This window comes from Balaenoptera musculus, chromosome 9 (assembly GCF_009873245.2).
Source record: "Balaenoptera musculus isolate JJ_BM4_2016_0621 chromosome 9, mBalMus1.pri.v3, whole genome shotgun sequence".
Taxonomy (NCBI): Eukaryota; Metazoa; Chordata; class Mammalia; order Artiodactyla; family Balaenopteridae; genus Balaenoptera; species Balaenoptera musculus.
The window spans coordinates 81,279,220-81,291,905 of NC_045793.1; the positions used below are offsets into that span (position 1 = coordinate 81,279,220).

Sequence of the window (12,686 nt, forward strand, 5' to 3'; positions counted from 1 at the left end):
CCATTCAGCCAGCCTGTGTCTTTTGGTGGGAGCATTTAATCCATTTACATTCAAGGTACTTCCTAAATTTTAAAGCATTATAAAAATAAAATGTATCATTTTTGGAAAAACAATGTAAAAGAAGAAAAAAGCAATTAAAATGCAAAACTATTAGCCTTAAAGTCAAAACATTTACTTACAACTTCACTCCCTTTTTGCATTTTTTTCTACTTTGTTTATTTAGCCTTTGGGAAATGTTTCACATATTCTTTAATAAATGATTTTATTGCTTGGCAGAAGAAAGGGAAAAAATAAATGATACAGTGAATCACATTCAAAATTAATTTGTGATACAGACAGTTGAATAGCTATTTTTTTGTGTGAAGAATTAAAGTGTATATTATGGTTATTTATTCTAGGCATTTTTGTACCCACACCACCTTTGTTGATAGATACAGGGCTGTGAGCCTGTGTATTTTACTTTTTTCCTATTAGAAATAGCTAATAAAATAAGTGATTACTTGTTTTATCTTGTTGTATTTGTAATGTTCCAATTTACTTTTGACATCTTTCAGAATATCTCAGTGGTGCTGAGGGCAAGAATAATATTAGTTCACAAAGCTGATTTATTAATGGGAAACTCATTTCATTTAATTGGCATCACGTTTAACACCTGATATGCAGCAACTCACGCCTATTGACAGTAGCTTACAGCAGGCTTGCTGGGTTTTGAGGGCTCTCCTCAAAACCTAAATGAGAAAATTCTTCTGGAAGATGTACCATTTATTCTTTACAAACGTTTTTCTGAAGAGCACATGCATCTCCGCACATTTGTGAGCTAGATGTCCTGCTTTTTCTCAAGCACATGAGGATCTATTGAAAAACTTCTCTGTGTCACACTGAAACAAAAAGTGCAGCCTACGTTGTTAATACTAGCGATGTCTTGTAAATTTAAGCCACATTACTCAGGCAGAAATTCCAGCTGTTAAAACATAGATAATGGAAAACGAGTCTAAGTAGTGACCAACATTCTCAAAAGGGTTAAACACCAGCATTACACATTACTTGAACCATAAACTCGATTGCTTTGGGGTCATTGACAAGGTCATTATGACTCAAGTTTTCTGGTTGGTTTGGTTGGTGAATTCTACTTCATGGAAGAAAATTATATTACTTGCTTTTTAGTATTTTATTGGATTGTGCACTAAATTAAACACTGCATTTAAGACCACAGTAAACTCTCCAAATAATGTGAAAAACTTCATTCTTAAATTTGTAGTTAATTTTGAAGTTAGCTTGACCTATACAAAACAAAGCAATAAAAGTTTGGAATTTGCCTGTTTTCTATCATAATATCAATACTATTCTGTGTATGGTAAATTTTCTTCCTTTAAAATTTCTACATCTCAGCTGTATAAAGTTGCAAAAATAACATATTCAATCCTGAGGAATTAAGATGACTTGGATCAGTGTATTTTTTTGTCATATGCAGCTTAACAAGACAAAGAAAGCCTCTGCTTTAAAATCATGGCACAAAAGACCAATTAGTATGTTAAAAAGTAGTGTCTAATTGCTTGTTTGATAAAAATTAAGAACTCAGTTTTTACTGCCCATTCAGTTTTGAAATTTCCTGACAATACACAGCAGTATCAAGAGAATACCTTTTCCTCATTAAAAAAAAAAAAAAAGTCATGCGGGAAAGGGAAGCCTTAACTAACAATTAAGTGTACGTCCACGTCACACCTCCATATTACTTCAAATTACATGCTGTCATTAATAAGGTCTTTGGGGATAAAATAAGTCATCTCTATAATTCTTCAGTATTTGATTTTATTTTTAATGACTGCCATGTGATATTAAATTATGTTCTATTCATCCAAACCCTTAATATATCAAACCTGGCAAGAGTTCATCATAAATTGTCAAAGTGTTTATGAAAATATATTATCTTCAGTAAATAGCTGGGGAAATTAAGAACACATTTATTTTTCCTTTAGTTGTTACTAAAGCCAATGGCAATCAAAATATAGAAAAAATAGAACTGTGATATTGCTGTATGGGTAGCCCCAGGAAAGCATGTACAACAAAGAATAGCATAATAACTTGTACATGTTGTCTAGTTTTAAATCAACATACCTATCCATAGCTCTGTTTTGTGAGTTGTTTTAGATCTGTGAGAAAGTAGGCAAAGACCACACAACAAAGGAGGTAAAGCTATTTATTCAAACGATACAAACAGCTGTGCATTTATTATATATCAGGTGTTTTATTTGATACAGGGGATCAAAGATAAATGTCACATAGGCAGTTTCCTCAAGGAAACCTCACAAACCAGTAGGGAATAGAGTCAAACAGACAGTTATAATACAGAGGAGTAAATGATGTAAAAGGGGGACTTGTATGATGCTTCAGGAGGACCCAGAAAGGGAAAGGAATCCATATTAGGGCAGGCAGATCAGGATTCCTGGAGGTGATAAGGTCTGTGCTGAATTTTTAATACTGTGTGGGCATTGTTATCCTAAACACATTAATAAGCCCAAGTAAGATTAAAAAACCTACAAGCAGCCAGAATGGTTGGTACTCATACTGTAAGAGCAGCATTTTAGAGATGAAGTATTTATGTATAAAGTCCCTTACGTAAATACCCTAAGGACTTTAGACGTTTTTTTCTGGAGTCTATCGGAAGTCAATGAAAAATTTTAAGTAGGGAGGTGATAAGAGGAAATTCACATTTCAGAAAGAAGTCTTTGGCAGCAGAGTAAAGAATTAGTGGCTGGGGAGACTGCTCAGGGGGCTGGTTAAAATTAAGGTGATAAGTGGTAAAGGAGTGAATTAAATAAGTGCCATGGTACAGGCAACAGCGTTGAATATTGCAGATAGATACAGTAAAAAAAAAAAAAAAAAAGTCTATTGGGGGTAATTTTATGAGAACAGTAGAGTGATAAGGCTTGGAGTTTTGTTTGCTACTGTCTTTCCTGTTCCAGGGCCAAGACCTGACAAGTGGAAACTGATTTTTTTTTTTTCTGAATAATTACATAAATAATGGAAACTGATTTTCTCCATCAAACGTAAGGTGTGAGGCTGTCTACTGAATGTCAAGAGAGATCACGAGCTAGGGTGTTTGAGCACATAGCTGCTCAGAAGAGCTATAAAAGGACGTAACCAGGGAAACACATTCCTTGGCAATTTTGAGGGCTGAGCTAAAAACCACTGGTTGTTAGTGATTGCTTTATATTTTTGAATGGTTTCCTTTAGCAGCATCACTCTCCTAGGTTTAGAAATGGCGAAGGTAGACAAGTGGATAAGAGAATAAGGGGCAAAGTGAGGGCTGACTAAGGGGGAGAAGACGGGAAGGGACCTTTGTATTTTGAAAAAAATAAAAGGGTCTCAACTCTGGAGGTTTGTATTGGGTCAAAAATATTTATAATTTTATGATTAATCATGTAAAAGAGCTGGAAGTGTGAGAAGCTGTGTGGAACAATATCCTCATAGGAGCTGCATTCACTTTTTAAGGCTGCTGTAACAAATTACCACCAGTTTAGTGGCTTAGAATGAAACAAATGTTTTATCTAATAATTCTATAGGTGAGAAGTCTAAAATGATTCTCACTGGAATAAAATCAAGATGTCAATAGGGATGCATTCTTTCCAGAAGATCTCTGGGAAGAATCCATGTCATTCTTTTTTCCAGCTTCTAGAGAACCACCCACATTCCTTGGCTCATGGCCCCATTCTTCCATCATCAGAGCCAGCAGTGAATGGCGGGTCTAGTCTTCGCCACACTGCATTCCTTTGGTTGGTTCTTGGCTGTCATCATCAAATCTTCTCTGACAATTTTTAGGACTCGTGTGATTACATTGGGCTCACCTGGATAATTCAGGGTAATATCCCCATCTGAATGTCCTTAACTTAATCACGTCTGAAAAGTCCCTTTTGCTATGCAAAGTGAGATATTCATAGGTTCCAGGCATTAGGACATGAACATTTTGAGGCTCCATAATTATGCCTAGTATGGGAGCTCTGACTCAATTAAGGCAAGGAGGTATTGAAGCATGTTGTAAATTGAGTGTGGTTTTAGAGATTCACTTACCATGAAATAAGGATTTCAAAAAGCATCGTAGAAAGGTTTTAGAGAAGCAATAAAATTAGATCAGAAATATGGTTTTAGTAGTCATCTTATCTCCAATAGAAATTGCCTTTCTGACCTTGTTCATTTTTCATGATTTGTTCAATGGACATCTCATACTTGTTATCAACAAAGATTGACGGGTTAAAAAGAGGAGTTTTGAGTACGTTCGTAAAAGAGGCAAACTTGGGCTTCCCTGGTGGCACAATGGTTAAGAATCCACCTGCCAATACAGGGGACACGGGTTTGAGCCCTGGTCCGGGAAGATCCCACATGCCGTGGAGCAACTTGAGTCCGTGAGCCACAACTACTGAAGCCCGTGCACCTAGAGCTGGTGCTCTGCAACAAAGAGAAGCTACCTCAGTGAGAAGCCCGCACACAGCAACGAAGACCCAATGCAGCCCAAAATAAATAAATAAATATTTTTTAAAAAAGAGGCAAACCATTTTTAGGTTTGATTAGCTTTCACCACAGGCAGATCTTTTGTTTTTACCATGTCATAAAACATTGATTAGGTGTAAGATAACTTTATCTTCTTACTTTTTCTGGCCTTGCTTCTTTTGTTTAACTTCTCTAAGTGTCATCTAATTATGTGTTAAAGTTTTGACTGCACATAATGTGCTCAGATAAAATTTATTGAGGCCACTCACTCATTTATCACAGACAAATGAACAGTTGTGATAAAGCTATACCTTGTATCAGCAAACGAGGCTGAGTTCAAAATAATAGGAATGTAAAGTTGTGTGTAATCATAGCCATACTTAGACTCTCAAGTCACTCACGTAAAAAATGTCAACCATTTACTGGCTTTTATTATCAAATGTTATTTTAGTCATAACATCATAATAGCCTTTACTAAAAACCAGGCAACATATTTTTAACAATTTCATTTAACTTAGTAATTCAGAAATAGAGTAAAAAGCAGGGAGACAATATTACTGTTTTTAAGGCATCCAGTGACTTAAATAAGGAATATTGACAGCACCTATATTATACTTCTGCAGAAAGGTATATTCTGATTAATAAAAATAAATATAGAGCTTCCTGTTCTATGTAGTGACATTTTAATTTAATAATGGAAATGTTCATTTAAGAACTAGTCAGGTTTGGGAACCAGGGTCAAAGAAGACTATGTGAAGTGATGAGATACAAGTTATAGAACTTCGAAGCGTTCAAAGCACCTCTTCATTATTTTGTTAGAAATAGCATAGTCTTCAAATTTAAGAAGTACATAGCACAATTTACAATCCAGCTTAACATTTTCATCCGTTTTGTTATTATCTGATTTCTGCAGTATTATTAACCAAGGGTTATGTATGCATGAAATGACTGTATCCTCTACAGATTTGGACCTTTCTTCTTTTTATAAAGATAATGGTGCTTGTCTAAAGCAGGGATGTTCTAATAGTTTATCTTTTTTTTTAATCATTAGTGGGCTGAAAACCTACAAATTGCAGAATACACGTATTTTTTCCAGCTTTATTGAGTTCTAATTGAAAAATAAAATTGTAAGATATTTAAAGTGTTCATCGTGATAATTTGATATAAGTGTACGTTGAGAACACATGCATTTAAAAAATTAAAATGATAGGTATGTCTATCCTTTAAGCTGTTCAAAAATGTGGATTTTTAATACTAATGTGAAAAGCAGGCAAAAAGGCTTAATTTAATTTATTCATTATTTCAAAAGACTATTTGTTGAGGCAGTTTTAGCCATTAATCAAATTAATGAGAGATATTTGAAGTCTTCTGGAGAAAGGTGGGAAGGGTTCAGTCAAGGTACATCTGAGTCTGGACTTGAGGTGTAGATCTCTGAGAATATATAAGTACTTAGTATTCAGTATTCAGTTGTCAAATTTGAAGTTTCATGAAAGAGTTCACCCTTTTACAGACTCAAACAGATTTTACATATTGCACAGAGTTGTGCTTCGTACATCCTGGGTTCCACTTATTTGTTCTCAAAATGTTAGGGTTATAGGCTTTTGTGCATATAGTTTCCAGTTGATTCAATTTACTTCCCTTGAAAGTTGAAGACACTGCTCTGTTAGATACTTGATATCTCAGAAACATGCTGAAATTCACAAATCAACAGTAGTAGCCTTAGGAACCTAGATCATGATTTATATTTACGAGAACCTGTGACTTTTCTAAGAAATTGTAACTTCATTTCCTTCATCTAACTCTGTGGTTCTTCAAAATCTGAGATTCTCTTGATCTTAGCATTCTTACAGTTTGCATTTTCTGTTTCACCCACTTGACAGTTTAAATTTAAATGAATATATTATATTCCTTGAATCAATAAGCAATATACTTGTTTTTCTCCTGAAGTTTCAATTTTAGTGTTTACGGTTTCTAAGTATATCTGTTAGATAAATCAACTTCATCCATCATTAGAGACAAAAAGTTCAGTATCACAGAATGTTGAAGCTATCAAACGTCTTGAGTTAAGAAAGTAGTTCAGTATATTTCTTCAACTGCTTTCTATGAGCAAACATTTGGACATTTGACTGAATTAGAGCAAGTATAGTATGTATACCCTACCTGTTTTTACCAAATATTCTGTAAAGTGGCAGTAACTAAAGGAGTAAACAAGTATTTCTTTCATAGACTTGATCATTTCTTCCTCCATATAACACTATGGATATGTTTTGCAAATTTAGATGAAATCCTTTCCACTTAAGTGTTAGCTGGGTAGACCAGTCATTCTAGCTCATTTCAACAAACATTTTCTTTTCATGTCATTGCAAATCTGTTGTCTGTGGGAAGCGAACACAAAAATGTTTCAAATTATTTACTGGCATTCTTTCTCTTTACTGATTCGTGTGACGTGTATAAATAGATAAACTTTTTTTTTTCTGGCTTAAAATACCGGTTTAGCCACACCTCTGGATTCAGAGGCCACATTTGTTCTCTAGGCTATGGTTCAGTTCCAAGAACAAGACTGGAGTTTTATAAGAGTCAGGTGAACTCTGCACTTATCAGAAAGGTCTTGAAATGGCAGGATCAAAATGGTGATTTTAGAATATCATAGAGAGAAAGAGGAATGTGTGTTGGATAAGAATGGCAAGAAAAGGATGGCATAGATAATGTGGAGTAAATAGGCTGTCTAGGAAAGTCAAGATCAAGTTCTAGAAAAGTGCATGCAACCCTCAGAGGTTCCTCAGGACTTTGGATTGTTTACAGGTTCATTATTCACAGATGGACAGGACTACTTATAGATGCCACAGTGGGCAGTATTGACAATATTCTATTGCAAAGTGGGGTTTTTTTTCTGACAAAATTTTGTATATTGATTTTTATTGTCACTTTTCCAGACTACTTTTTTTTTAACTGAAACCATTTATAGCACACTTAATGGCGATTACTTGTAAAAATATCCATTAATGAGAATTTTGCAATCTGAGAACATTCAGAAAAAGTTCTGTGGTTATGTGATTGCAATAGGAACCAATAAAGTAGTAGTTTTTCATGGAAATGTTTATTTTCAAAATCTCATTTGTATGAAAGCATACTGAAATATTGTTCATAATATGGCATCAACTTCTACATGTATATCCCAGTAATTATTTATGCAGTAATCATTCTCTAAATTATTAAATATTAGGTGTCTATACAAAGAATATGCGATGAAGAATAAAAATGATTGGAAATAAATATTCCAAATTATTAATAGAAATTTTATCATTTTCTTTTAGAGATTATTCAAAAAATCAATAATGACCTTTGTGGAATAAATGCCCATTTTCATGTTTATCAGAGTCTCCTTTTTAATAACCTTTTTTTTTTTTTTTTTCAGCAAGTCTCCATTCATTTGGAATATTTAACTGACACATCTCAGAATAACTAATACTGGCTAATCAAGTGATAAAAACTGCAGAGTTCTTTCATTTCAGCACCTGCATCCTTTTTGAGAGAAGTGATAAAACCCACATGGGCCTGAAAACCCACGTGTTTATGTATAAAATCCAGTTTGTTCCTAAATAACTTGATGTTTCTCACTGGTGCCCTATTTACAATACCTATTTTGTAAATAATCAAGGTTGAATGTATTTTTTTCTGAGAAATTAAATTCTTATTAAAGTTGGCAGATACATAATGGCTTTTCTGGTTTTCTTTAAAGGATCCCCTTTTTCACCTGGAATCGCACAGATCTGAGAGAGGAAGGGGCAGATGTCCTTTTGATGCCAACTCCTCATTCATCTCCACTTTAATTGGTAATTATCATGGCTGCAGACATCAGGTGGTAGTCATATTGATTTCGAAACTTCAGGTAGATTCTTTAGTATTTCTTCATATACATTGCTGTGTCATATCTATTTATTGGTGCTGGGAGCATGGATATTAAATTTCAAGCCATGCTCACCTGAGCCAATTTTACTCTAAAATAAGTGCAGCTGCTATGAAGTATGGACGTCTCATCCAGAAAACACAAATTGTCCCTTAATACCTGATAGAAGATATTTTGTATTATGTCATTTATTGTTCACAAAATGCAATTATGTAAATACTTTATAAAAATGTAGCTAGAGAAACTAAACTATTTTAACGTATGTTAATTCTTTATGTATTAATTACTCTGTGACTTTAAGGGAACTTCTAATATTCTCTTCTAATATTCTCTTCTAATATTCTCTTGGTGCCTTTCTCTGTCTCAGTAGAATTCAGCAGAAAGTCATCTCAATTTGGAACTTCAAAGTCATTTATTTAAATTCCTGTTACTTTAAAATGTAAGCTGTAGAGGTTGACTGGCTCAAACTATGTCCACGTTGGAATAATAGAATAAGCTGGCCATGTCTGATCTGGATTTCAATTGGATTTCAATTAAATTAGACGAGATACATGAAAATCTCACTTAAATCTCAGAAAAATACTTTTTCTTTAATACAGTTTGGGATTGAAAATGGCACACCCTTATCAAATACTCCAGCACTGCTATGGTACAGACAGCTGGTTGAGTTGCCAAGTATAAAGTTGAAGAGAGCAATCCCTGACACCTCACATGGGTGCTGTTAGGAATCATTCTGTTTTCTCAGTGTTGAGAGGTTCTGATAGGTATATGGTACAGATGTACAAGCTTCTGTTATTACATTTGCAGCACTTAGAGTTATATGCTAGTATTAGGTCATCCTGTTTACAGAAAATGAAAACATGTAAAATAACAGGTAGAGATTTCCTATCCTAAATAAGTGGGTAAAACTTAAAACTCCCCACTGATGAGTAATCAGAATATCATATGCTGGATTTAGAGTTGATGCAGATGTTCTTGTATATTCTAGAGATAACACGTTCCCTGAACTTATTCCAGACAGTTGATTCTGATGGGCCTTGCATCCCACTCTCCACAGTCCCCCGTCTCAGTAATGGTACTCAGGTCCAAATAAGTAGAGCTTTTATATATACGTATATTTATTTGTATAACAAAAATCTTACGTTAGCTCTAAACAGTAGGGAAAGTTTGATTTACTTCAGCTTCATAATTTGAAAGTGCTTTAAGATGAGAATTTCACGTAGTGATTAGTTCTTTAGGAGCTTGAATAAAGAGATATTTTTAAAGAATATAAGATTTTAAAGAAAATACTGTGATATCCTGAGTTCCTCTACTCACTCGTGTATGGGTGTGTGTAAACACAATAGGAGGAGGGGAGATTTTAAATATGGGAATTGAGTTGCTTAAGTCAGTTTGGACTTAGTAGGAATCAAAACCTTAAGAATGCCACTTTTGGAGAATGCCAGATTCATAAATGTTAGAAATTCGTGGTAGATTGGCAGCATATGAGTTAAAATACATGCATTTCATAGACTCATACAATTTTTTTCTAATGTTTTTAGTGATTTTTGTAACTTCATAGATTTAAGATTTGAATATGTCTGGAAGAAAGAGACTGTCTTATCATCTTTCTTTTACCATACAATATATTGCACAGAAAACGCCTCCTTTAAATATCCACTGAATGAAATACTCACTGAGCTTCCTAAACAAACAAACCAAAAATAAATTTGGGGATGTTATTCACAAGAATATTATAAAAGGTATTGAAAGTCAAAAATTACGCAGTAAACACTACTTCTCTAGTAAAATCCTAAGAAGATTGGAAGAGAACACCATTTATTTTTAACATTTATTTTAATGGTTAAAAGTAATTTTTTTTAGCCACTCACCACTCAGCCTCCTTGTAGCTTGTTTTTGCATGAAACCAGGAATTTGAAACTGAATTTTTTTAAGAGGGGAAATATTACTAGAGGGACGTTTCCAAGTGAATTTCATTGAACTTCCAAATCGAATTACACTATGCGAAAATATGAAGTGCTTGCCATCTGGGTGACTGTTTCGCTTATTCAGAAAAGAAATCAAATCATAAGAGCCCTCCAAGCTAAACACAAAAGTTATAGAATAATCCCTCCAAAGAGAAGAAATAAAAATATAATTCTTCTCATTTATCCACTAGCTTTCATCCCAAAGTACCTTTGAGAGATCATTCACTCACTGTGGATATGCAGCGGCCACTGGGATGGAAATCTGATAACCTATGTGAGCCAGCAACTCTTTAAAAGACAGGAAGTAGAAATAATTCACCCAATTGAAAAAGCAGCAGGAATTTGGACTGGAAAAAATGGAGCTACCTGAGTTGAAATTTGGCAGGCTTGGTGCAGCTTACTCTGACAGGAAAAGAATGCATTAATGTGGTATTTTATGACCGCACATGTTCTCTGCTGATGGGTTAGGACAGGACTCCAGCAAAAAGGTGACCATCTTTAGACCATTTCTGCTTCTTTGCTTCTTTGTTAATTATAGGTCACACTTAACTTTTAATACCTGTTCACATTAAGATTCACTTTCATCATTAAAAAAAAACCCCTCAACTTTGTAACAATACTCATACAACTAACAAGGCCCCCAAAGAAAAAAACATGCTCACAAATCTGAGAATTTCTTATAATATCTTAACTTTAGATACAAGTTTCATTTTATTTAACTTAAATTCAGTTGGCTTAAGATCACATGGAGTAAAAGCTTACTGAAAAACTAAGTAAGGAATAAATATTATTTGTTAGGTGAAAGACAGGTTAATGAACACTTTTATTAAATTTATAGTCTAATTTAGAATGGAAATGTTAGTAACTGGCAATGATTCTGTGTGAAACAAGATTTAAGGAGTAAAACAAGCCTCTTTATTGAGCTATGTTCTATATGTTCAGAAACCAATCAAAATGAAGTCATACATTAATTAGGTTTGCTCTTTAAATGTCACTTTGTATTAACAGAATTTATCTTGGTGGTGTATAAATTCATATCACAGGTGCAATATTTCTATATGTTTAACCACACTTTCCCTCTACGGTGATTACTAATATTACATTTAAAATGGTCTTAAGTAACTGGTTTAAGAAGGCAAGACATTATAATCTGGTTTTAAAAACAGTTTTTTGAAACAATGAATTACATAGTAAAATGAATTGCTGCATTACTTGTCTGTGCCTTTCAAGTCAACGAAAGATACTTAGGACTTATCTTGCCACTAAAAATTATTAGGTTTGGTGGCCGGCCAAATAAAAATTCAGGAAATATTTTCTTTATGTCATATGTCATTTTGGTCAGGAAGGAAAAGTATTAGCTGACTTTTTTGCATCAGTTTACATTTGATATAATATTGCAGTATTCTTTTTATTACGTTGATAACACCTTCAGTAACTTTGGGATTTCTTTGATACTTTGCCGACTCAATCTATTGCTACTGTTTTAAAGCATTTCATTCTGACCCAGATTTTTATTACCAGTTCTAGGTGTAATTTAATACATACCATACCTGAAGCCCCTAAGGTATGCTAATGTACATGTTACTAGTGTTTGGGGGAAAACCACTCTGATTTCTCAGGTACCTTTTCACACTTTGCTTTTGAAAGTGCTAGCTTTGTTGTTAGAATTTTTAGGATACTTTCAAGTTAAAGACTTACTGAATTTTATATCAACAAATAACCATGAATGAGGTATTTCATGGTCACCAAAATTTTCTTTCTGCGCTTTTCATGTCTTATGTTACATTTTACAGCAAATAAAACTACAAAAGTTTACAGCTGCTGAAATTTTGTTCCTGCACTTTTATTCATCATAATGAGACCTTTGTGAATATATCCCCTCATTACAAATTCTGTGAATTAAAGGTCAATGTCAATTGAATGAAAGGGAGTCAGAATTCATGCAGGGAAAATTTAAGTGATTATCTCAAGCTCTTAATACCGTTAAAACTTTTTTCACAAAAAAAATGTTTCTATTTTATTAACTATATATTCAAGGCAGAATTACAAATGAATAGTTCTGGCACAAAATAGGACTTCATAAATATTAGAAAAATAAATGAAATCATTGAAATGAAGGTAAAATGTATGTCTTTACAATCACAACCTCTATAAACATAAGTGAATGTGCTGGCTCATTTCTTGAATTCGTCCCAACTGTGTAGAAACTTATTCCTTTTGCATATTCCTGTGCCTAAAGAATATCTGTAATTTCTTATCCAGGTTAAGACTGCTGTGCTTTCTCATTTGGCAGAATGCCAAGTATCCACATGCTGACTGTTGCTTCT

At 33.8% G+C, this 12,686-nt stretch overlaps 1 protein-coding gene across 1 annotated transcript in view; it reads left to right on the forward strand.

Annotated features, from left to right (window-relative positions):
* SEMA3E (semaphorin 3E) overlaps positions 1 to 12,686 on the forward strand; it is a 267,673-nt gene that overhangs the window by 209,316 nt on the left and 45,671 nt on the right. Inside the window, exon 5 of the mRNA XM_036863545.1 lies at positions 8,225 to 8,318. Coding sequence (XP_036719440.1) covers positions 8,225 to 8,318 — 94 coding nt within the window. The remainder of the gene's footprint in view (positions 1 to 8,224; positions 8,319 to 12,686) is intronic.